General features: G+C 51.3%; 1 protein-coding gene across 1 annotated transcript in view; it reads left to right on the forward strand.

Annotated features, from left to right (window-relative positions):
* dmrt1 (doublesex and mab-3 related transcription factor 1) overlaps positions 1-26561 on the forward strand; it is a 57602-nt gene that overhangs the window by 17348 nt on the left and 13693 nt on the right. The window contains exon 4 of the mRNA XM_071400303.1: positions 1162-1480. Within this exon, the coding sequence (XP_071256404.1) occupies positions 1162-1480 (319 nt within the window). The remainder of the gene's footprint in view (positions 1-1161; positions 1481-26561) is intronic.

The following is a 26561-nucleotide window of genomic DNA, read 5'->3' on the forward strand; positions in this document are numbered from 1 at the left end:
GAGAATAGTGAGACACTGGACGGAGGGAGTCACCAATTGGGAGAATAGTGAGACACTGGACGGAGGGAGTCACCAACGGGGAGAATAGTGAGACGCTGGACGGAGGGAGTCACCAATGGGGAGAATAGTGAGACACTGGACGGAGGGAGTCACCAATGGGGAGAATAGTGAGACACTGGACGGAGGGAGTCACCAACGGGGAGAATAGTGAGACGCTGGACGGAGGGAGTCACCAACGGGGAGAATAGTGAGACACTGGACGGAGGGAGTCACCAACGGGGAGAATAGTGAGACGCTGGACGGAGGGAGTCACCAACGGGGAGAATAGTGAGACACTGGACGGAGGGAGCAGAATCAGTGTTCCAGGACTGTTTGGAGAATACTGATTGGAATATATATAGGATTCATCTACCCACGATTCATTCTCTAACGTTGAGGAATACACATCATCAATCACAAGATTCATTAAAAAATCCGGACATACCCCAACCAAAAACCCTGGACTAACGGAGAAATCTGTACCATGCTGAGAGCCCGTACTGCAGCATTCAACGTCAGCAAAGTGAATGTGTAGAACACCTTCATGATTCCTATATTGTCTATGATAACATTAGAGTGTAGAACACCTTCAAGGACAGTAACACCAGGCAAGTCAGTTAAGAACAAATTCTTATTTTCAATGACGGCCTAGGAACAGTGGGTTAACTGCCTTGTTCAGGGGCAGAATGACAGATTTTTACCTTGTCAGCTCGGGGATTCAATCTAGCAATCTTTTGGCTACTCGTCCAACACTATAACGACTAGGCTACCTGCCTCTAACCACTAGGCTACCTGCCTCTAACCACTAGGCTACCTGCCTCTAACCACTAGGCTACCTGCCGCCTCGTAAACATGCATGATGCATTGTTTAATAACCTTTAACTTCCTTTTAGCTGAGGGAGAACTTATGAGATCTGTTTAAATCTGTTTAAATATAATTTAACTTCCTTTTAGCAGAGGGAGTACTTATGAGATCTGTTTAAATCTGTTTAAATATAATTGAACTTCCTTTTAGGTGAGGGAGGACTTGTGAGCTCTGTTTAAAGCTCTGTTTAAATATCATTTTGAAAAAAGCCAATTATTTTCTCCCCACCTGTCTGTGTGTGTTATCGTCTGAAACAGATGCCGAACGGCGAGAGTCGTCTATCCAGCCACAACGTGTCTCCTCAGTACAGGATGCATTCCTACTACTCTTCTGCCTCCTACCTCAGCCAGGGGCTGGGCCAGGGGCTGGGCCAGGGGTTGGGCCAGGTGCTGGGCCAGGGGCTGGGCCAGGGTTTGGGCCAGGGATTGGGGCAGGGGCTGGGCCAGGGATTGGGCCAGGGGCTGGGCCAGGGGTTGGGCCAGGGATTGGGCCAGGGGTTGGGGACCACGGCAGCCTGTGTTCCCCCCATCTTCTCTCTGGAAGACAACAACACCTGCCATGAGACCAAGCAGACCTGTGAGTAATACACACAGAGATACACACGCACACACACAGATACACAGATACACTTACACACCCACTGACTCTCTGGCCCATAAAGTTGAATCCAGACTTCATCCAGAGAGGGGTTGGGTTCATCCGGGGGAGGTCCACACTGCACGACAAAGGCTCTGTAGAAGTTATAAAAAATAACGTCACAAGTCCAAGTTTTATTATGGCCATTTGTACTGTTGGTCCTACTCAGCGTCCTACAGCTGTTTACAATCACGTTGGCACTAATGTCAGAACCTTGTGGTCATTTTTCAAAACTCTACACACAAAACTCAAAACGGTCATCACTTGTAACACAGGCTGTCCAATGTTCAAAACATTGCATTGTCCAATCATATCTTTAAAGAAACCTTGCACTTGCAGAATCATTGGTTCAAATAACTAATTTATCATGAAATACCATAGGAACATTCATTTAGATCAGCCACACACAAGATACCAATAGTTTCACTGTGTAGTTGTTCGTACAATCGCTAAATATTGTAGTACAAAATATGTGATACATGTTTCATTATGGTACTACACGTAAATACATCACTGTAAAAGGACTAGTAGAGAGAATACTACAGACACAGTGGAATCATTGAACAAAATCTGACATTTATTGATGAAATAAAATAAAATCAAAACAGGTTTATTTGAATCAAAGCAAAAATAATTAGCTACAAAAAAGAAAGAAACTACAGTAAAACGTCAACTGCAGTGTTCCTCACCTGGCTTACTGTAAAAAGCAAAGCAACGGATTGGTTACTGTACTTCTATATTTCCCTCAACCCTGTCTTGTGGATTTGGCCACAGGTTCTCATCCACATCACAATGGATGTTTTCATTAGCCAAACATCTTGGGCGAATCCAGGCCTGACGCTGGTCTGCCGTGATGTCATTGCATGCGTCATCCATGGCCTGGAGAAGGGTGGCTTGTTCGTGAGGGCGCCTATCATATACCTTCCACCTCCATGTGGAGAAACATTCCTAAATCGGGTTTTAGGAAAGGAGAGTTTGGGGGTAAGTATAGGGTGGTAAATTGTGGATGGGCCGGAAACCATGCTTGCACCATTTGAGCATGGTGGAACCTGACATTATCCCACACAATGACATAGGTCACGCCATCAGCTCTACAGACCTGATTTAGGTCATCAAGGAAGGTTACAAGGAGAGATGCATTATATGATCCAATACGAGGTCTGCGTCCCATCACACCATCTTCCGATATAGCCGTACACATGGTGATGTTGGCCCCACGTTGTCCAGGTACTTGGATGGTTGCCCTCTGACCAATGAAATTCCGACCTCTCCTTGTCTTGGCCAGGTTGAAGCCTGCCTCATCCAAAAAGAGGAATTTGTGATGGTTTTCGTCAGCATCCCTCTCCATCACCCTCTGAAAATACATTTTGGAAAGAGAATTACTGATTACAATGAAGAATTTTGGGGGAATGTTCCACAATAGGCATCTTGAACCTAAACATACCGGAACATCCTCAGTCCTCAGTTGCTTCACTCAGTCTGCGTTTCTTTCAGAAGGCACACGGTATAGCTGTTTTAGAGACACCTGGTGCCTTTTCAGCATGCGTGCAATAGTCTGTAAACTGATGGCTTCCACATTGTTGAACATGTCCTCATTGTCATAGTTGGGAGTAGCCTAATGTTTAGTGCATGCTGAAGACTTACCGGTTCTCATTGCGGAAAGTTCTGATGATTAAAGCCACGGTTGATGTTCTGAGGTTTGGTTGAATCATTGTAGCTGCCTCAGACATTGTCATGATTTACGACATGGTCTTACAACTATTGCTTGGGTTTCATTGGACACTCTTTGCTGTTGCTGCCGCTGTCTTGGTTCCGTGGCCTTGTCCTCTACCACGTTCCCCCACACCTCTCAAACCAGGCCCACCTCTCAGAAGAGGTGCTCGTCCCTTGTCCTTTGACCACCTCTTAGACGGGGTTCTCGTCCCCTGCCATTCCTTTGACCACCTCGTCTTCCTCCTCCTACTGCTTGACCTCTATTGTGACCTGGATCACCTGCCGGCTCCATGTTATCGCCATGTTGTTGCAGGTGGATACCACTCAATATATAGAGTATATAGAGTGGAGAGCTTTAGATGTTGTTCGACCAAACATTAGAACGGACAAGATGAGTAATCTAAGCAACGTTGACCGTGGTATGATTGTTGATGCCACACATGGCGGTTCCAGCATCTCAGAAACAGCTGCCTTCCTGGGACCTTAAGGCACTACAGTCTCTAGAGTCTACAGAGAACGGTGCGATAAACAAAACACATTCAGTGAGCGGCAGTTCTGTGGGCAAAAACACCTTGTTAATGAGAGAGGTCAGAGGAGAATGCCCAGAATCATTCAAGCTAACAGAAAGGACACAACTGGTGTGCAGAAGGGCATCTCTTAACCTGTCTAGGATGAGAGTGCCGCTAGCGGCACTCCCCCCCCACCCCCACTGAAAAACCAGTGCCGCGAAATTCAAAAACAATATTTCTTTAAAATATTTAACTTTCACACATTAAAGTCCAATACAGCTAATGAAAGACACAGATCTTGTGAATCCAGTCAACATGTCCGATTTTTAAAATGTTTTACAGGGAAGACACAATATGTAAAGATGTACATCTATTACCTAAAAACACATTAGCATAATCCACCATCTTTTATTTGTCCACCAACACCAGTAGCTATCACCAATTCGGCTAAACTAAGATATTTATAGCCCCTAACCAAGAAAAAAACTCATCAGATGACAGTCTGATAACATATTTATGGTATGGGATAGGTTTTGTTAGAAAAAAGTGCATATTTCAGGTAGATGGCATAGGTTACAATTGCACCCACCGTCACAAATGGAATAGAAAAACTACTTAGAGCAACGTGTTTACCTACTTACTAATCATCAAACATTTCGTAAAAATACACAGCATACACGAATCGAAAGACACAGATCCTGTGAATACAGACAATATTTCAGATTTTCTAAGTGTCTTACAGCGAAAACACAATAAATCGTTATATTAGCATAGCACATAGCACATAGCAGCCCAGCATTGATTCTAGCCAAAGTGAGCGATAAAAGTAAACATCGCCAAAATATATTAATTTTTTCACTAACCTTCTCAGAATTCTTCAGATGACACTCCTGTAACATCATATTACACAATCCATATAGAGTTTGATCGAAAATGTTTATATTTAGCCACCAAAATCATGGTTAGACAATGTGAAATGTAGCTCAGCTGGTCAGAAAAAGTCTGTGCGCCACTTAGACAGTGATCTACTCTTATACATAAATACTCATAAACGTGACTAAAAAATATAGGGTGGACAGGGATTGATAGACAATTTAATTCTTAATACAATCGCGGAATTACATTTTTTAAATTATCCTTACTTTTCAATACAGCTTGCGCCAAGCGAAGCTACGTCAAAAAACATGGCGTCCTAAGCCACTAACATTTTTCGACAGAAACACGATTTATCATAATAAAAATGTCCTACCTTGAGCTGTTCTTCCATCAGTATCTTGGGCAAAGGATCCTTTCTTGGGTCCAATCGTCTTTTGGTGGAAAGCTGTCCTCTTGCCATGTGGAAATGCCAACTGCGTTCGGGATGAACTGGAAGCGTGCCCAGCAATTCACAGCGTTTCAGAAATAAATGTCCCAAAATCGCACTAAACGGATATAAATTGCTATAAAACGCTTTAAATTAACTACCTTATGATGTTTTTAACTCCCATAACGAGTAGAAACATGACCAGAGTAATATTACTCCCTCCACTAATGCTTGGAACAGGTGCGGGTCGGTGTCCTCTAGGCGCATGACGCAGCTCCAAAAGAGTGACTAGCCTCAGGGTTTTTTAATTTATAGTGCCTGTGAACGCGCAATCGACCCCATTCAAATCGTCATCACGTAAAGACATCCAGGGGAAGACGTAAGCAGTGTCCGTATAGTCATAGCAATAACAGTGCCCTTTTAACTGACTCCAGAACAGTGGCCAAAATTTCTGTAATCTGACTCCATGTCAGGGAAATTGCTGTAGAATGGGCTCTGTTCCACTTAGAGACAAAATTTCAACTCCTATAGAAACTATAGACTGTTTTCTATCCAATAATAATAATAATATGCATATTGTACGATCAAGAACTTTGTGGGAAGCCGTTTCAAAAATTACACGATTAGCATAAATAGTCACAACAGCGCCCCCATCCTAAACAGGTTAACGTACAACACGGTGAATAATTCAGGCTGTTGTGGAGGCAAAAGGGGTCCTACCCAGTACTAGATAGGTGTACCTAATAAAGTGGCCGGTGAGTGTACCGTAATGTCCAATCTGAAAACATGGTCTGGAAAAGTGGTACATGGGACCATAGAAACAGTGTCTGATAAAGAATGATGATGAAATATTACATCCATAGATAATGTAGTCCAATTGGTTCATGTTCCACTGTAATTGGTGTCAATGGATCTCGTTATCCTAAAACTTTCATGATCTGAACATGGAATATTGTTTGTTTGAGCCGTTGTATCAGTTGATAGTTAGATCATTGTAATGACATGAATAGACAGTCATCTCAGATGTAATGTGTGAATTGCATTTTGAAATGGTAATACTTTGATGTTAAGTTGTGTCATTTTGAACAGGTGATTTTAGTTCAATGAACAAATGACCTTAGATTTATGTGTACTGTCTCATGCAGATATAGCCCTCCAGATATAGCCCTCCAGATATAGCCAGATATAGCCCTCCAGATATAGCCCGCCAGATATAGCCAGATAAAGCCCTCCAGATATAGCCAGATATAGCCAGATATAGCCCTCCAGATATAGCCAGATATAGCCCTCCAGATATAGCCCGCCAGATATAGCCCTCCAGATATAGCCAGATATAGCCCTCCAGATATAGCCCGCCAGATATAGCCCTCCAGATATAGCCCTCCAGATATAGCCCGCCAGATATAGCCCTCCAGATATAGCCCTCCAGATATAGTCAGATATAACCCTCCAGATATAGCCAGATATAGCCCTCCAGATATAGCCCGCCAGATATAGCCAGATATAGTCCTCCAGATATAGCCCTCCAGATATAGCCCGCCAGATATAGCCCTCCAGATATAGCCCTCCAGATATAGCCCTCCAGATATAGACAGATATAACCCTCCAGATATAGCCCTCCAGATATAGCCAGATATAGCCCTCCAGATATAGCCCGCCAGATATAGCCAGATATAGCCCTCCAGATATAGCCAGATATAACCAGATATAGCCCTCCAGATATAGCCAGATATAGCCCTCCAGATATAACCCGCCAGATATAGCCCTCCAGATATAGACAGATATAGCCAGATATAGCCCTCCAGATATAGCCCGCCAGATATAGCCCTCCAGATATAGCCCTCCAGATATAGCCCGCCAGATATAGCCCTCCAGATATAGCCCTCCAGATATAGCCCGCCAGATATAGACCTCCAGATATAGTCAGATATAACCCTCCCGATATAGCCCTCCAGATATAGTCAGATATAACCCTCCAGATATAGTCCTCCAGATATAGCCAGATATAGCCAGATATAGCCCTCCAGATATAGCCAGATATAGCCCTCCAGATATAGCCCGCCAGATATAGCCCTCCAGATATAGCCAGATATAGCCCTCCAGATATAGCCCGCCAGATATAGCCCTCCAGATATAGCCCTCCATATATAGCCCGCCAGATATAGCCCTCCAGATATAGCCCTCCAGATATAGCCCTCCAGATATAGCCCTCCAGATATAGCCCTCCAGATATAGCCCGCCAGATATAGCCCTCCAGATATAACCCGCCAGATATAGACCTCCAGATATAGTCAGATATAACCCTCCAGATATAGCCCTCCAGATATAGTCAGATATAACCCTCCAGATATAGTCCTCCAGATATAGACAGATATAGCCCTCCAGATATAGCCCGCCAGATATAGCCAGATATAGCCCTCCAGATATAGCCCGCCAGATATAGCCCGCCAGATATAGCCCTCCAGATATAGCCCTCCAGATATAGCCCTCCAGATATAGCCCTCCAGATATAGCCAGATATAGCCCTCCAGATATAACCAGATATAGCCCTCCAGATATAGCCCTCCAGATATAGCCAGATATAGCCCTCCAGATATAGCCCTCCAGATATAGCCAGATATAGCCCTCCAGATATAGCCCTCCAGATATAGCCCTCCAGATATAGCCCTCCAGATATAGCCCTCCAGATATAGCCCTCCAGATATAACCAGATATAGCCCTCCAGATATAGCCCTCCAGATATAGCCCTCCAGATATAGCCAGATATAACCCTCCAGATATAGCCCTCCAGATATAGCCCTCCAGATATAGCCCTCCAGATATATCCCTCCAGATATAGCCAGATATAGCCCTCCAGATATAGCCAGATATAGCCCTCCAGATATAGCCCTCCAGATATAGCCAGATATAGCCCTCCAGATATAGCCCTCCAGATATAGCCCTCCAGATATAGCCAGATATAGCCCTCCAGATATAACCAGATATAGCCCTCCAGATATAGCCCTCCAGATATAGCCAGATATAGCCCTCCAGATATAGCCAGATATAGCCCTCCAGATATAGCCCTCCAGATATAGCCCTCCAGATATAGCCCTCCAGATATAGCCCTCCAGATATAGCCCTCCAGATATAACCAGATATAGCCCTCCAGATATAGCCCTCCAGATATAACCCTCCAGATATAGCCCTCCAGATATAGCCCTCCAGATATAGCCCTCCAGATATAACCCTCCAGATATAGCCCTCCAGATATAGCCCTCCAGATATAGCCCTCCAGATATATCCCTCCAGATATAGCCAGATATAGCCCTCCAGATATACCCCTCCAGATATAGCCAGATATAGCCCTCCAGATATAGCCCTCCAGATATAGCCCTCCAGATATAGCCCTCCAGATATAGACAGATATAGCCCTCCAGATATAGCCCTCCAGATATAGCCCTCCAGATATAGCCCTCCAGATATAATCCTCCAGATATAGTCCTCCAGATATAGTCATGCAGATATTGCTAGGTTAGTCAGATATAGGTGGTCCACAGTTTGTTTTTGTTTTGTCTTCTACATTGGACTTCTAGGTTCTTGTTTATACCTCTGTTAGATGTCATATTATTTGTTTTATTACAGAGTTAAATAGTTACCAATTAATCAAATAATTAGTTACTAATTAATCAAATAGTTAGTTACCAATTAATCAAATAGTCATTCACTCCTAGAAATAGCCCTGTATGACAAATGTTTACCTGACAGGTAGTAACATGGCAATAGTCAGCCAGCCAGACAGACAGCCAGTCACACAGCCAGACAGTCAGTAAGTCAGTCAGTCTGACAGCCAGCCAGTCAGATAGCCAGACAGACAGCCAGTCACACAGCCAGACAGTCAGTAAGTCAGTCAGTCGGACAGCCAGAGAACCAGCCAGTCAATCAGACAGCCAGTCACACAGCCAGACAGTCAGTCAGTCAGTCAGTCAGACAGCTAGCCAGTCAGATAGCCAGACAGACAGACAGCCAATCACACAGCTAGACAGTCAGTAAGTCGGACAGCTAGCCAGTCAGTCAGACAGCCAGAGAACCAGCCAGTCAATCAGACAGCCAGTTAGACAGCCAGTTAGACAGCCTGCCAACCAGTCAGCCAGCAGGTCAGTTAGTCAGACAGCCAGCCAGTCAGACAACAGGTCAGTTAGTCAGACAGCCAGCCAGTCAGACAACAGGTCAGTTAGTCAGACAGCCAGCCAGTCAGACAGCAGGTCAGCCAGTCAGACAGACAGCCAGTCAGACAGCAGGTCAGCCAGTCAGACAGCCAGCCAGTCAGACAGCAGGTCAGCCAGTCAGACAGCCAGCCAGTCAGACAGCAGGTCAGCCAGTCAGACAGCCAGCCAGTCAGACAGCAGGTCAGCCAGTCAGACAGCCAGCCAGTCAGACAGCAGGTCAGCCAGTCAGACAGCCAGCCAGTCAGACAGCAGGTCAGCCAGTCAGAAGAGGAGAGGAGCTGGACAGGTGAGAGGAGAGGGACAGGTGAGAGGAGCTGGACAGGTGAGAGGAGCGAGACAGGAGGGAGGAGAGGGACAGGTAAGAGGAGAGGGACAGGTGAGAGGAGCGAGACAGGAGGGAGGAGAGGGACAGGTAAGAGGAGAGGGACAGGTGAGAGAGGAGATGGACAGGTGGGAGGAGCGAGACAGGAGGGAGGAGAGGGACAGGTAAGAGGAGAGGGACAGGTGAGAGGAGCGAGACAGGAGGGAGGAGAGGGACAGGTAAGAGGAGAGGGACAGGTGAGAGAGGAGATGGACAGGTGGGAGGAGCGAGACAGGAGGGAGGAGAGGGACAGGTAAGAGGAGAGGGACAGGTGAGAGAGGAGATGGACAGGTGGGAGAGGAGATGGACAGGTGAGAAGAGGAGATGGACAGGTTGGAGAGGAGATGGACAGGTGAGAGAGGAGATGGACAGGTAGAAGAGGAGATGGACAGGTGAGAGAGGAGATGGACAGGTGGGAGAGGAGATGGACAGGTGAGAAGAGGAGATGGACAGGTAGAAGAGGAGATGGACAGGTGAGAGAGGAGATGGACAGGTGGGAGAGGAGATGGACAGGTGAAAAGAGGAGATGGACAGGTTGGAGAGGAGATGGACAGGTGAGAGAGGAGATGGACAGGTAGAAGAGGAGATGGACAGGTGAGAGAGGAGATGGACAGGTGGGAGAGGAGATGGACAGGTGAGAGAGGAGATGGACAGGTGAGAGAGGAGATGGACAGGTGAGAGAGGAGATGGACAGGTAGGAGAGGAGATGGACAGGTAGGAGAGGAGATGGACATGTAGGAGAGGAGATGGACAGGTGAGAGAGGAGATGGACAGGTAGGAGAGGAGATGGACAGGTAGGAGAGGAGATGGACAGGTGAGAGAGGAGATGGACAGGAGGGAGAGGAGATGGACAGGAGAGAGAGGAGATGGACAGGTGAGAGAGGAGATGGACAGGAGAGAGAGGAGATGGACAGGTGGGAGAGGAGATGGACAGGTGAGAGAGGAGATGGACAGGTGAGAGAGGAGATGGACAGGTGAGAGAGGAGATGGACAGGGGGGAGAGGAGATGGACAGGTGGGAGAGGAGATGGACAGGTGAAAGAGGAGATGGACAGGTGGGAGAGGAGATGGACAGGAGAGAGAGGAGATGGACAGGTGAAAGAGGAGATGGACAGGTAGGAGAGGAGATGGACAGGAGAGAGGGGATGGACAGGTGAGAGAGGAGATGGACAGGGGGGAGAGGAGATGGACAGGTGGGAGAGGAGATGGACAGGAGAGAGAGGAGATGGACAGGAGAGAGGGGATGGACAGGTGAGAGAGGAGATGGACAGGGGGGAGAGGAGATGGACAGGTGGGAGAGGAGATGGACAGGAGAGAGAGGAGATGGACAGGAGAGAGGGGATGGACAGGTGAGAGAGGAGATGGACAGGAGAGAGGAGATGGACAGGTAGGAGAGGAGATGGACAGGTAGGAGAGGAGATGGACAGGTGAGAGAGGAGATGGACAGGTAGGAGAGGGGATGGACAGGTGAAAGAGGAGATGGACAGGTAGGAGAGGAGATGGACAGGAGAGAGAGGAGATGGACAGGTGAGAGAGGAGATGGACAGGTGAGAGAGGAGATGGACAGGTGAGAGAGGAGATGGACAGGTAGGAGAGGAGATGGACAGGTAGGAGAGGAGATGGACAGGAGAGAGAGGGGATGGACAGGTAGGAGAGGAGATGGACAGGTGGGAGAGGAGATGGACAGGAGAGAGAGGAGATGGACAGGAGAGAGAGGAGATGGACAGGTAGGAGAGGAGATGGACAGGTAGGAGAGGAGATGGACAGGTAGGAGAGGAGATGGACAGGTAGGAGAGGAGATGGACAGGTGAGAGAGGAGATGGACAGGTAGGAGAGGGGATGGACAGGTGAAAGAGGAGATGGACAGGTAGGAGAGGAGATGGACAGGAGAGAGAGGAGATGGACAGGTGAGAGAGGAGATGGACAGGTGAGAGAGGAGATGGACAGGTAGGAGAGGAGATGGACAGGTGAGAGAGGAGATGGACAGGTAGGAGAGGAGATGGACAGGTAGTTATCTGTGTGTTGTTGTTCATGGATATGGTGGTTCTTAGTTGTGTTGTATTTCCAGCATAATAATCACAAGACCTTCCAGCTGTTTTGGAGCTGGTCTGTTTTCAGTAAGGAGGTACAGTTTGGCACATTGACCTTGTACAGTCCTGCACAGTCAGTCGGCTTGGTTATCTAAACAGGGTTAGAGAACTGGTTATCAGAGTAGTGTTCCCCTCCTCCTCCTCTCTCCCCTCATCCTCCTTATTCATCTCTTTCTCTCTCCCTTTCCTCTCTCCTCTTCCTCTCTCATCTTCCTTCTCCTTCTCTTCCTCTCTCCTCTTCCTCTCTTCTCCTGCTCTCTCATCTTCCTCCTCTTTCTCCTTCTCTCCTCTTCCTCTCTACTCTTCCTCCTTCTCCACCTTCTCTTCCTCTCTCCTCTTCCTCTCTTCTCTTCCTCTCTCATCTTCCTTCTCCTTCTCTTCCTCTCTCCTCTTCCTCTCTTCTCCTGCTCTCTCATCTTCCTCCTCTTTCTCCTTCTCTCCTCTTCCTCTCTACTCTTCCTCCTTCTCCACCTTCTCTTCCTCTCTCATCTTCCTTCTCCTTCTCTTCCTCTCTCCTCTTCCTCTCTTCTCTTCCTCTCTCCTCTTCCTCCTACTCCTCATTCTCCTCCTCTCTCCTCTTCCTCTCTTTCTCTCTTCTCTTTCACCTCCTCTTCTTTTTCCTCTCTCCTCTTCATCCTTCTCTATCCTCTTTCTCCTTCTCTTCCTCCCCTCCTCTTCTCTCTTCTTCCTCCTCTTTCTCCTTCTCTCTCCTCCTCTCTCCTCTCCCTCCTTCTCCTCCTTCATTTCCTCTCCTCTTCCTCCTCTTTCTGCTCCTCTCTCCTCTCTTCTCCTCATCCCCCTCTTCCTCTCTCCTCCTCTTCCTCCATCTCATTCTCTTCCTCTCTCCTCCTTTTCATCCTCTCTTCTCTTCCTCTCTCCTCTGCCTCTCTCTTCCTCTCTCCCTCTCTCCTCCTCCTCCTCCTCCTTCTATTCCTCTCTCCTCCTCTTCCTCTCTCCTCCTCTCTCCTCTTCGTCCCCCCTCCTCCTTTTCATCCTCCTCTCTCCTCTTCCTCTCTCCTCCTCCTTCTCTTCCTCTCTCCTCCTCTTCCTCTCTTCCTCTCTCCCCCTCCTCTCTCCTCTTCCTCTTTCCTCTTCGTCCCTCCTCCTCCTTCTCTTCCTCTCTCCTCCTCCCTCTCTTCCTCTCTCCTCCTCCTCTTCCTCTCTCTTCCTCTCTTCCTCTCTCCTCCTCCTTCTCTTTCTCTCCTCTCCTCCTTCTTCTCTCCTCCTCTCCTCCTCCTCCTCTCTCCCCTGTGGCACCACACCAACAGGCCACTATGTCTGTCACTACCAGTGATACCGGCAGCACAACTAGTGCCAGATCCTTGCCTCCCCTCTGCCGGTTCCCAGACGGGCGCTATGCCGTTGACGTTGTTCTGCGCTGTACCTAACCCCCAGAACACAATGCCTCCACCGGACCGGCACTCCTCTGACCCTGGCCTTGACATTCCACCTAGCTGGCCAAGGGACTCACCGGGAGGGAGAGACTGGGTCTATATTACAATGAAGATGCTAGTCTTGTTAAGTGAGAATAATGTGGTCATTGTGTTCAGTTGAAGAAAGACACGTCAGTGTTCTAGACACAGAAGAAGAGTCTGTCTTTTTACAATGTCATGTTATAATTTGATATCAAAATATACACTATATATACAAAAGAATGTGGACACCCCTTCAAATTAGTGCATTTGGCTAATTCAACCACACCCGTTGCTGACAGATGTATAAAATCGAGCACACAGCCATGCAATCTCCATAGACAAACATTGGCAGTAAGATGGCCTTACTGAAGAGCTCAGTGACTTTCAACGTGGCACCGTCATAGGATGCCACTTTTCCAACAAGTCAGTTCATCAAATGTCTACCCTGCTAGAGCTGCCCCGGTCAACTGTAAGTGTTGATATTGTGAAGTGGAAACATCTCGGACGGCTCAGCCACAAAGTGGTAGGCCACACAAGCTCACAGAACGGGACCGCCGAGTGCTGAAGCGCAAAAACATTGTCTGTCCTCGGTTGCAACGCTCACTACCGAGTTCCAAACTGCCTCTGGAAGCAACGTCAGCACAAGAACTGTTCATCGGGAGCTTCATGAAATGGGTTTCCATGGCCGAGCAGCCGCACACAAGACTAAGATCACCATGCTCAATGCCAATCATAGGCTGGAGTGGTGTAAGCCATTTGTGTAAACCATTTAAACCAATGGACTCTGGAGCAGTGGAAACACGTTCTCTGAAGTGATGAATTATGCTTCACCATCTGGCAGTCCGAAGGACGAAACTGGGTTTGGCAGATGCCAGGAAAACACTACCAGCCCGAAACCATAGTGCCAACTGTAAAGTTTGGTGTAGGAGGAATAATGGTCTGGGGCTGTTTTTCATCGTTCTGGCCCCTTAGTTCCAGTAAAGGAAAATATTAATGCTACAGAATACAATGACATTCTAGATGATTCTGTGCTTCCAACTTTGTGGAAAACAGTTTGGGGAAGGCCCTTTCCTGTTTCAGCATGACAATGCCCCCGTGCACAAAGCGAGGTCCATACAAAAATGGTTTGTCGAGATCGGTGTGGAAGAATTTGACTGGCCTGCACAGAGCCCTGACCTCAACTTCATCGAATACCTTTGGGATGAATTGGACCGCGAGCCGGGCCTAATCGCCCAACATCAGTGCCCGACCCCACTAATGCTGTTGTGGCTGAGCGGACGCAAGGGGGGGACCAACTCTATATTAATGCCCAAGACTTTGGAATGAGATGTTGGACGAGCAGGTGTCCACATACTTTTGGTCATGTAGTGTAAATATCTTTGGCTTCTTTCCTTGTGTATTGAGACATGAGGACATTAGGAGGAACACCGTGTGACAGCTCTCTCCCAGCCCTGACGACAGCACCACGCTCCCCAACAGAAAGCAGGTCATTAGTTGGCCAAACACACACACACACACACACACACCAAGCAGCCAAATAACCTTCAGGATGCCACGCTGTCCTTTCTCCCCATCCCCCACACTTTTAAAAATTGTATTAATTTATATTATTTCATTTCTTTCTTTCTGTATTTCTTCCTTCAGTAGGATAATGAGGGGGTGTCAAGCAAACGTATGTGTGAGGTATCTAACTTGGTTGATCAATGCCAAGGCGCGTTGCTTGATTGCATGTTCCCAGGGAGTCAGTATAACGGATTAGCACCCACCCAACAGTAATGTGTATCAATATGATTTTTCAACTTTTTGGGGGTGGAAATTTGAGATAAAATCGATGATATGCTGCTGTGGCTAATGCACACCATAAAAACACAAACGAACATTGTCCTAGAAACAGGTGAAGAGTTTTGGAACATTGCGCCTCTGACTGTCTGGCTACACCAGGTGTTATGACTGGGCTGCTTTGGACGTTGCAGCACCGGACTACAGACATATCGGTTTGAACCTAGGAGAAGAGCTGTCAACCGGGAATAGGGAAGAAGAGGTCGACCAGGATTGTCCAGACAATCAAGGTAAGCTAATGTTCCTGAGTGAGTATCAAGCTAGCTAGCTTGGCTACAACTGATAAAGTCAAGTTGGCTAGCTAGCTGCGTTTTACAGTCAGACTCTGTTTTACACATAGCTAGCTAGCTAATGAACTAAACTGCAATTATCATAAACCATTATTATCTAGCTAGCTTCGGTAGTTAAATATCTGTCAGATGTAAAGCAAGCAGGACCGTGGCATGTCAGAAGCTATGCATGTTGGCTATCTTAAGTTAGATCCTCAGTGGAATGGATACGTGATTAATGGTCTTTTCGTTTAGCTAACTAGCTAGCCACCTCGGCTAATTGTCGACATCATCCACTGTTTCAGCAGTTGGGTCTCAACAACCACAGACATCTAAACTAGCAGCTCCACATGAGGAGCATGGTGGAATAAGTCCCCTATGTGACGCGGGCCACAATACGGAGTAGAATGAGCTTTTCGCTGTAGTAATTGTTAGTGAGATGAAAGGTGGTGCCATAGTATAGATAATAGTTTATCTACAGGGCCCTCCGAAAGGTTTCATACCCATGATTTATTCCAAATATTGTGTTACAGCCTGAATTCAAAATTGATTAAATATATATTTTCTCTCACCCATCTACACACAATAACCCAATAATGACAAAGTGAAAACATGTTTCAGATTTTTTTCTCCAAATTAATTGAAAATAAAATACAGATATATCTCAGTAATCACACCCCTGAGTCAATACATGTTAGAATCACCTTTGACCCCTGAGTCAATACATGTTAGAATCACCTTTGACCCCTGAGTCAATACATGTTAGAATCACCTTTGACCCCTGAGTCAATACATGTTAGAATCACCTTTGACCCCTGAGTCAATACATGTTAGAATCACCTTTGACCCCTGAGTCAATACATGTTAGAATCACCTTTGACCCCTGAGTCAATACATGTTAGAATCACCTTTGACCCCTGAGTCAATACATGTTAGAATCACCTTTGGCAGCAATTACAGCTGTGAGTTGGTAAGACCCTTAAGAGCTGTCCACACCTGGAATGTACTAGGGGTTGTGAACATTTGAACCAAGTTGAAATCCTTTACGTTAAGAAAAATCCCTAACCAAAAAAAGTTTTTTCCCCCACATAATTCAAATCCCAGTTCAGTTATTACATGAAGGCCTGGGGAAAGTTGTGTAATTCAAATCAAACCAGAGAGGAAGAGGGGAACTTTAGGCTACTTAGTGATGACATTGGTTGATGCCTGCCTGCCCCTCCTCTCTCCTTCCTGCCTGCAGGCCCCTCCTCTCTCCTTCCTGCCTGCCTGCCCCTCTATCCTTCCTGCCTGCCCCTCTATCCTTCCTGCCTGCCTTCCCCTCCTCTCTCCTTCCTGCCTGCCTGCCCCTCCTCTCTCCTTCCTGCCTGCCTTCCCCTCCTCTCTCCTTCCTTCCTGCCTGCCCCTCCTCTCTCCTTCCTGCCTGCCTTCCCCTCCTCTCTCCTTCCTGCCGGCCTGCCCCTCCTCTCTCCTTCCTGCATGCCTGCCCCTCCTCTCTCCTTCCTGCCTGCCTGCCCCTCCTCTCTCCTTCCTGCCTGCCTGCCCCTCCTCTCTCATTCCTGCCTGCCTGCCCCTCCTCTCTCCTTCCTGCCTGCCTGCCCCTCCTCTCTCCTTCCTGCCTGCCTGCCCCTCCTCTCTCCTTCCTGCCTGCCTGCCCCTCCTCTCTCCTTCCTGCCTGCCTGCCCCTCCTCTCTCCTTCCTGCCTGCCTGCCCCTCCTCTCTCCTTCCTGCCGGCCTGCCCCTCCTCTCTCCTTCCTGCCGGCCTGCCCCTCCTCTCTCCTTCCTGCCGGCCTGCCCCTCCTCTCTCCTTCCTGCCGGCCTGCCCCTCCTCTCTCCTTCCTGCCGGCCTGCCCCTCCTCTCTCCTTCCTGCCGGCCTGCCCCTCTCTCTCCCTCCTGCCGGCCTGCCGCTCCTCTCTCTCCTTCCTGCCGGCCTGCTCCTCCTCTCTCTCCTTCCTGCCGGCCCCTCCTCTCTCTCCTTCCTGCCTGCCTGCTCCTCCTCTCTCCTTCCTGCCTGCCTGCCCCTCCTCTCTCCTTCCTGCCGGCCTGCCCCTCCTCTCTCCTTCCTGCCTGCATGCCCCTCCTCTCTCTCCTTCCTGCCTGCATGCCCCTCCTCTCTCTCCTGCCTGCCCGCTCCTCCTCTCTCTCCTTCCTGCTGGCCTGCCTGCCTACTCCTCCTCTCTCCTGCCTGCCTGCCTGCCCCTCCTCTCTCTCCTTCCTGCCTGCCCGCTCCTCCTCTCTCTCCTTCCTGCCTGCCCGCTCCTCCTCTCTCTCCTTCCTGCCTGCCTGCTCCTCCTCTCTCCTTCCTGCCTGCCTGCCTCTCCTCTCTCTCCTTCCTGCCTGCCTGCTCCTCCTCTCTCTCCTTCCTGCCTGCCTGCTCCTCCTCTCTCTCCTTCCTGCCTGCCTGCATGCCCCTCCTCTCTCTCCTTCCTGCCTGCCCGCTCCTCCTCTCTCTCCTTCCTGCTGGCCTGCCTGCCTGCTCCTCCTCTCTCCTGCCTGCCTGCCTGCTCGCCCCTCCTCTCTCTCCTTCCTGCCTGCCTGCTCCTCCTCTCTCTCCTTCGTGCCTACCTGCTCCTCCTCTCTCTCCTTCCTGCCTGCCTGCTCCTCCTCTCTCTCCTTCCTGCCTGCTCATCCTCTCTCTCCTTCCTGCCTGCCCCTCCTCTCTCTCCTCCCTGCCTGCCTGCCCGCCCCTCCTCTCTCCTTCCTGGCTGCCCCTCCTCTCTCTCCTGCCTCCCTGCCTGCTCCTCCTTTCTCTCCTTCCTGCCTGCCTGCTCGCTCCTCCTCTCTCCTTCCTGCCTGCCTGCCTGCCTGCCCGCCCCTCCTCTCTCCTTCCTGCCTGCCCCTCCTCTCTCTCCTGCCTCCCTGCCTGCTCCTCCTTTCTCTACTTCCTGCATGCCTGCTCGCTCCTCCTCTCTCCTTCCTGCCTGCCTGCCCCTCCTCTCTCTCCTGCCTGCCTGCCTGCCCGCCCCTCTCTCCTTCCTGCCTGCCCCTCCTCTCTCTCCTGCCTGCCTGCTCGCTCCTCCTCTCTCCTTCCTGCCTGCCTGCACGCTCCTCCTCTCTCTCCTTCCTGCCCGCCCCTCCTCTCTCCTTCCTGCCTGCCTGCCCGCTCCTCCTCTCTCTCCTTCCTGCCCGCTCCTCCTCTCTCTCCTTCCTGCCTGCCCGCTCCTCCTCTCTCTCCTGCCTGCCTGCCCGCCCCTCCTCTCTCCTTCCTGCCCGCTCCTCCTCTCTCTCCTTTCTACTGGCCTGCCTGCCTGCCCCTCCTCTCTCTCCTCCCTGCTGGCCTGCCTGCCCCTCTCTCACCTTCCTGCCTGCCCCTCCTCTCTCTCCTTCTTGCTGGCCTGCCTGCCTGCCCACCCCTCCTCTCTCTCCTTCCTGCCTGCCCCTCCTCTCTCTCCTGCCTGCCTGCATGCCTGCTCGCTCCTCCTCTCTCCTTCCTGCCTGCCTACACGCTCCTCCTCTCTCTCCTGCCTGCCTGCACGCTCCTCCTCTCTCTCCTGCCTGCCTGCCTTCCCCTCCTCTCTCCTTCCTGCCTGCCTGCCCCTCCTCTCTCCTTCCTGCCTGCCTGCCCCTCCTCTCTCCTTCCTGCCTGCCTGCCCCTCCTCTCTCCTTCCTGCCTGCCTGCCCCTCCTCTCTCCTTCCTGCCTGCCTGCCCCTCCTCTCTCCTTCCTGCCCGCCTGCCCCTCCTCTCTCCTTCCTGCCCGCCTGCCCCTCCTCTCTCCTTCCTGCCGGCCTGCCCCTCCTCTCTCCTTCCTGCCGGCCTGCCCCTCCTCTCTCCTTCCTGCCGGCCTGCCCCTCCTCTCTCCTTCCTGCCGGCCTGCCCCTCCTCTCTCCTTCCTGCCGGCCTGCCCCTCCTCTCTCCTTCCTGCCAGCCTGCCCCTCCTCTCTCCTTCCTGCCGGCCTGCCCCTCTCTCTCCTTCCTGCCGGCCTGCCGCTCCTCTCTCTCCTTCCTGCCGGCCTGCTCCTCCTCTCTCTCCTTCCTGCCGGCCCCTCCTCTCTCCTTCCTGCCTGCCTGCTCCTCCTCTCTCCTTCCTTCCTGCCTGCCTGCCCCTCCTCTCTCCTTCCTGCCGGCCTGCCCCTCCTCTCTCCTTCCTGCCTGCATGCCCCTCCTCTCTCTCCTTCCTGCCTGCATGCCCCTCCTCTCTCTCCTGCCTGCCTGCCTGCCCGCTCCTCCTCTCTCTCCTTCCTGCTGGCCTGCCTGCCTACTCCTCCTCTCTCCTGCCTGCCTGCCTGCCCCTCCTCTCTCTCCTTCCTTCCTGCCTGCCCGCTCCTCCTCTCTCTCCTTCCTGCCTGCCCGCTCCTCCTCTCTCTCCTTCCTGCCTGCCTGCCTCTCCTCTCTCTCCTTCCTGCCTGCCTGCTCCTCCTCTCTCTCCTTCCTGCCTGCCTGCTCCTCCTCTCTCTCCTTCGTGCCTGCCTGCCTGCCCCTCCTCTCTCTCCTTCCTGCCTGCCTGCCTGCCTGCATGCCCCTCCTCTCTCTCCTTCCTGCCTGCCCGCTCCTCCTCTCTCTCCTTCCTGCTGGCCTGCCTGCCTGCTCCTCCTCTCTCCTGCCTGCCTGCCTGCCCGCCCCTCCTCTCTCTCCTTCCTGCCTGCCTGCTCCTCCTCTCTCTCCTTCCTGCCTGCCTGCTCCTCCTCTCTCTCCTTCCTGCCTGCCCGCTCCTCCTCTCTCTCCTTCCTGCTGGCCTGCCTGCCTGCTCCTCCTCTCTCTCCTTCCTGCCTGCCTACTCCTCCTCTCTCTCCTTCCTGCCTGCCTGCTCCTCCTCTCTCTCCTTCCTGCCTGCTCCTCCTCTCTCTCCTTCCTGCCTGCTCCTCCTCTCTCTCCTCCCTGCCTGCCTGCCCCTCCTTTCTCTCCTTCCTGCCTGCCTGCTCGCTCCTCCTCTCTCCTTCCTGCCTGCCCCTTCTCTCTCTCCTGCCTCCCTGCCTGCTCCTCCTTTCTCTCCTTCCTGCCTGCCTGCCTGCTCGCTCCTCCTCTCTCCTTCCTGCCTGCCTGCCTGCCCGCTCCTCCTCTCTCCTTCCTGCCTGCCTGCCTGCCTGCCCACTCCTCCTCTCTCCTTCCTGCCTGCCTGCCCGCTCCTCCTCTCTCTACTTCCTGCATGCCTGCTCGCTCCTCCTCTCTCCTTCCTGCCTGCCTGCCCCTCCTCTCTCTCCTGCCTGCCTGCCTTCCCGCCCCTCTCTCTCTCCTGCCTGCCTGCTCGCTCCTCCTCTCTCCTTCCTGCCTGCCTGCACGCTCCTCCTCTCTCTCCTTCCTGCCCGCCCCTCCTCTCTCCTTCCTGCCTGCCTTTCCGCTCCTCCTCTCTCTCCTTCCTGCCCGCTCCTCCTCTCTCTCCTTCCTGCCTGCCCGCTCCTCCTCTCTCTCCTGCCTGCCTGCCCGCCCCTCCTCTCTCCTTCCTGCCCGCTCCTCCTCTCTCTCCTTTCTACTGGCCTGCCTGCCTGCCCCTCCTCTCTCTCCTCCCTGCTGGCCTGCCTGCCCCTCTCACCTTCCTGCCTGCCCCTCCTCTCTCTCCTTCTTGCTGGCCTGCCTGCCTGCCCACCCCTCCTCTCTCTCCTTCCTGCCTGCCCCTCCTCTCTCTCCTGCCTGCCTGCATGCCTGCTCGCTCCTCCTCTCTCCTTCCTGCCTGCCTGCACGCTCCTCCTCTCTCTCCTGCCTGCCTGCACGCTCCTCCTCTCTCTCCTGCCTGCCTGCCTTCCCCTCCTCTCTCCTTCCTGCCTGCCTGCCCCTCCTCTCTCCTTCCTGCCTGCCTGCCCCTCCTCTCTCCTTCCTGCCTGCCTGCCCCTCCTCTCTCCTTCCTGCCTGCCTGCCCCTCCTCTCTCCTTCCTGCCCGCCTGCCCCTCCTCTCTCCTTCCTGCCCGCCTGCCCCTCCTCTCTCCTTCCTGCCCGCCTGCCCCTCCTCTCTCCTTCCTGCCGGCCTGCCCCTCCTCTCTCCTTCCTGCCGGCCTGCCCCTCCTCTCTCCTTCCTGCCGGCCTGCCCCTCCTCTCTCCTTCCTGCCGGCCTGCCCCTCCTCTTTCCTTCCTGCCGGCCTGCCCCTCCTCTCTCCTTCCTGCCGGCCTGCCCCTCCTCTCTCCTTCCTGCCGGCCTGCCCCTCCTCTCTCCTTCCTGCCGGCCTGCCCCTCTCTCTCCTTCCTGCCGGCCTGCCGCTCCTCTCTCTCCTTCCTGCCGGCCTGCTCCTCCTCTCTCTCCTTCCTGCCGGCCCCTCCTCTCTCTCCTTCCTGCCTGCCTGCTCCTCCTCTCTCCTTCCTGCCTGCCTGCCCCTCCTCTCTCCTTCCTGCCGGCCTGCCCCTCCTCTCTCCTTCCTGCCTGCATGCCCCTCCTCTCTCTCCTTCCTGCCTGCATGCCCCTCCTCTCTCTCCTGCCTGCCTGCCTGCCCGCTCCTCCTCTCTCTCCTTCCTGCTGGCCTGCCTGCCTACTCCTCCTCTCTCCTGCCTGCCTGCCTGCCCCTCCTCTCTCTCCTTCCTTCCTGCCTGCCCGCTCCTCCTCTCTCTCCTTCCTGCCTGCCCGCTCCTCCTCTCTCTCCTTCCTGCCTGCCTGCCTCTCCTCTCTCTCCTTCCTGCCTGCCTGCTCCTCCTCTCTCTCCTTCCTGCCTGCCTGCTCCTCCTCTCTCTCCTTCGTGCCTGCCTGCCTGCCCCTCCTCTCTCTCCTTCCTGCCTGCCTGCCTGCCTGCATGCCCCTCCTCTCTCTCCTTCCTGCCTGCCCGCTCCTCCTCTCTCTCCTTCCTGCTGGCCTGCCTGCCTGCTCCTCCTCTCTCCTGCCTGCCTGCCTGCCCGCCCCTCCTCTCTCTCCTTCCTGCCTGCCTGCTCCTCCTCTCTCTCCTTCCTGCCTGCCTGCTCCTCCTCTCTCTCCTTCCTGCCTGCCCGCTCCTCCTCTCTCTCCTTCCTGCTGGCCTGCCTGCCTGCTCCTCCTCTCTCTCCTTCCTGCCTGCCTACTCCTCCTCTCTCTCCTTCCTGCCTGCCTGCTCCTGCTTTCTCTCCTTCCTGCCTGCTCCTCCTCTCTCTCCTTCCTGCCTGCTCCTCCTCTCTCTCCTCCCTGCCTGCCTGCCCCTCCTTTCTCTCCTTCCTGCCTGCCTGCTCGCTCCTCCTCTCTCCTTCCTGCCTGCCCCTTCTCTCTCTCCTGCCTCCCTGCCTGCTCCTCCTTTCTCTCCTTCCTGCCTGCCTGCCTGCTCTCCTCCTCTCTCCTTCCTGCCTGCCTGCCTGCCCGCTCCTCCTCTCTCCTTCCTGCCTGCCTGCCTGCCTGCCCACTCCTCCTTCTCTTCCTTCCTGCCTGCCTGCCCGCTCCTCCTCTCTCTACTTCCTGCATGCCTGCTCGCTCCTCCTCTCTCCTTCCTGCCTGCCTTCCCGCCCCTCTCTCCTTCCTGCCTGCCCCTCCTCTCTCTCCTGCCTGCCTGCTCGCTCCTCCTCTCTCCTTCCTGCCTGCCTGCACGCTCCTCCTCTCTCTCCTTCCTGCCCGCCCCTCCTCTCTCCTTCCTGCCTGCCTGCCTGCCCGCTCCTCCTCTCTCTCCTTCCTGCCCCCTCCTCCTCTCTCTCTCTCCTTCCTGCCTGCCCGCTCCTCCTCTCTCTCTCCTTCCTGCCCGCCCCTCCTCTCTCCTTCCTGCCTGCCTGCCTGCCCTCTCCTCCTCTCTCTCCTTCCTGCCCGCTCCTCCTCTCTCTCCTTTCTGCTGCCCCTCCTCTCTCTCCTCCCTGCTGGCCTGCCTGCCCCTCTCTCACCTTCCTGCCTGCCCCTCCTCTCTCTCCTTCTTGCTGGCCTGCCTGCCTGCCCACCCCTCCTCTCTCTCCTTCCTGCCTGCCCCTCCTCTCTCTCCTGCCTGCCTGCCTGCCTGCCCGCTCCTCCTCTCTCTCCTTCCTGCTGGCCTGCCTGCCTGCTGCTCCTCTCTCCTTCCTGCTGGCCTGCCTGCTCCTCTCTCTCCTTCTTGCTGGCCTGTCTGCCTGACCCTCCTCTCGCTCTTAGCTAATGATGCAAGTGTGTGTAAAGTCTTCTCTCTATTGCGTGTAGAATATCCTAGCATGTTTATGGCACCTATGTCGCCGGGATACAGAGGAATCTTCGGGCCAGTCTTGCAAACACTCTTTGTTTTTGCCTCATGAAATGACAGTAGGCTACCAGTAGCCTTTTCAGACATAATGGAATGTGTGTCACGCGGAATGACGCTGGAGGGACGAAGCAGGTACGGGGAGTAAACATTTAATAAACAACTGACATAGACGAGACAGGATCAGCGTCAGAAACAAATACAAAAGACAATCAATGAAGCAGCAGGGAACAGAGCTGGGGAACTGACAGGGGAGGAAACGAACAGGAGATAAGTGAGTCCAATAACGCTGATGCGAGTGACGAGGGAAGGCAGGTGTGCATGATAGATGGCAGGAACGTGTGATGCAGGGTAATCTGGCGCCCTCAAGCGCCAGGGGAAGGGAACAGCGGGAGCAGACGTGACAATGTGGCCCCTTGAAAGAGCCTCGGCTACGCCGTGTTTGTCAGGGTAGGCTACGCTACGTTTTTTTAAATGCCGACACAAAACCTTCTCTGGAGATATGAACTAGAGGTTGACCGTTGATTTTTCGATACCGATTTATTGGAGGACCAAAAAAAGCCGATGCCGATTTAAATAAATAAAAATGTATTTGTAATAATGACAATTACAACAATACTGAATGAACACTTATTTTAACTTAATATAATACATCAATAAAATCTATTTAGCCTCAAATAAATATTGAAACATGTTCATTCCGATGAATCGGTCGACCTCTAATATGAACAGGCATTTTACTTGTCTGTAAAGGAATGAGGCTTCTGAAGCGTGGCTAACGTCAATCACTAGGCGACCAGAACTGTCAATCGCATAATATTGAGCAGCTGCACACAGCCTTACCAATATCTCCTAAAAAACAGTACGCTATATATACAAAAGTATGTGGACACCCCTTCAAATTAGTGCATTCGGCTATTTCAGCCACACATGTTGCTGACAGGTGTATAAAATGTAGCACACCGCCATGCAATCTCCACAGACAAACACTGGCAGTAGTATGGCCTTACTGAAGAGCTCAGTGACTTTCAACGTGGAACCGTCATAGGATACATAGGCTGCCACCTTTCCAACAGGTCAGCTCGTCAAATGTCTGCCCTGCTAGAGCTGCCCTGGTCAACTGTAAGTGCTGTTATTGTGAATATTGTTGTGTTGTAACACTCAATAGCGAGTTCCAAACTTCCTTGGGAAGCAACATTAGCACAATAACTGTTCGTCGGGAGCTTTATGAAATGGTTTTCCATGGCCAAGCAGCCGCACACAAGGAGAACACTACCTGCCCAAAACCATAGTGCCAACTGTAAAGTTTGGTGGAGGAGGAATAATGGTCTGGGGCTGTTTTTCATCGTTCTGGCTAGGCCCCTTAGTTCCAGTGAAGGGAAATCTTAATGCTACAGCATACAATGACATTCCAGACAATTCTGTTCTTCCAACTTTGTGGCAACAGTTTGGGGAAGGCCCTTTCCTGTTTCAGAAAGACAATGCCCCCATGCATAAAGTGAGGTCCATACAGAAATGGTTTGTCGAGATCGGTGTGGAAGAACTTGACTGGCCTGCACAGACCCCCGACCTCAACCCTATCGAATACCTTTGTGATGAATTGGAACGCCGACTGTGAGCCAGGCCTAATCGTCCAACATCAGTGCCCGTCCTCACTAATGCTCTTGAGGCTGAATGGAAGCAAGTCCCCACAGCAATGTTCCAACATTTAGTGGAATGCCTTCCCAGAAGAGTGGAGGCTGTTATAGCAGCACAGGGGGGTCCAACTCCATATTAATGCCCATGATTTTGGAATGAGATGTTCTTTTGGTCATGTAGTGGACTGTGAAGTATGTTAAATACTGTGACTTACCAAGACATTTAGTAGAAATAAAACACACATATATATACACACACACACACACAGTTGAAGTCAGAAGTTTACATACACCTTAGCCAAATACATTTAAACTCAGTTTTTCACAATTCCTGATATTTAATCCTAGTAAAAATTCCCTGTTTTAGGTCAGTTAGGATCACCACTTTATTTTAAGAATGTGAAATGTCAGAATAATAGTAGAGAGAATGATTTATTTCAGCTTTTATTTCTTTCATCACATTCCCAGTGGGTCAGAAGTTTACATACACTCAATTAGTATTTGGTAGCATTGCCTTTAACTTGGGTCAAACGTTTCGGGTAGCCTTCCACAAGCTTCCCACAATAAGTTGGGTGAATTTTGGCCCATTCTTTCTGACAGAGCTGGTGTAACTGAGTCAGGTTTGTAGGCCTCCTTGCTCGCACACGCTTTTTCAGTTCTGCCCACACATTTTCTATGGGATTGAGGTCAGGGCTTTGTGATGGTCACTCCAATACCTTGACTTTGTTGTCCTTAAGTGATTTTGCCACAACTTTGGAAGTATGCTTGGGGTCATTGTCCATTTGGAAGAACCATTTGCGACCAAGCTTTCATTTCCTGACTGATGTCTTGAGATGTTGTTTCAATATATCCACATAATTTTCCTGCCTCATGATGCCATCTATTTTGTGAAGGGCACCAGTCCCTCCTGCAGCAAAGCACCCCCACAACATGATGCTGACACCACTGTGCTTCGCGGTTGGGATGGTGTTCTTCGGCTTGCAAGCTTTCCCCCAAACATAACGATGGTCATTATGGCCAAACAGTTATATTTTTGTTTCATCAGACTAAAGGACATTTCTCCAAAAAGTACGATCTTTGTCCCCATGTGCAGTTGCAAACCGTAGTCTGGCTTTTTTATGGTGGTTTTGGAGCCGTGGCTTCTTCCTTGCCGAGCGGCCTTTCAGGTTATGCCGATATAGGACAGTTTTCTCCTACACAGTCATTAAACTCTAACTCTTTTAGTCACCATTGGCCTTAAAGGGAAATACATGTGTGATTTCCTTCCTCTCTGGCAACTGAGTTAGGAAAGACACTTGTATTTTTGTAGTGGGCGTTTTGATACACATCCAAAGTGTAGTTAATAACTTCACCATGCTCAAAGGGATATTGAGCTTTTTTATTTTTACCCATCTACAAATAGGTGCTCTTCTTTGCGAGGCATTGGAAAACCTCCGTGGTCTTTGGTTGAAATTCACTGCTCGACTGAGCGACCTTACAGATAATTGTGTGGGGTACAGAGATGAGGTAGTCATTAAAAAATCATATTAAACACAAGTATTGCACACAGAGAGAGTCCACGCAACTTATTATGTGACTCGTTAAGCACATTTTTACTCCTGAACTTATTTAGGCTTGTCATAACAAAGGGGTTGAATACTTATTGAATCAAGACATTGGGCCAGTGG

Source organism: Salvelinus alpinus, chromosome 5 (genome assembly GCF_045679555.1).
Source record: "Salvelinus alpinus chromosome 5, SLU_Salpinus.1, whole genome shotgun sequence".
NCBI classification, from domain to species: Eukaryota; Metazoa; Chordata; class Actinopteri; order Salmoniformes; family Salmonidae; genus Salvelinus; species Salvelinus alpinus.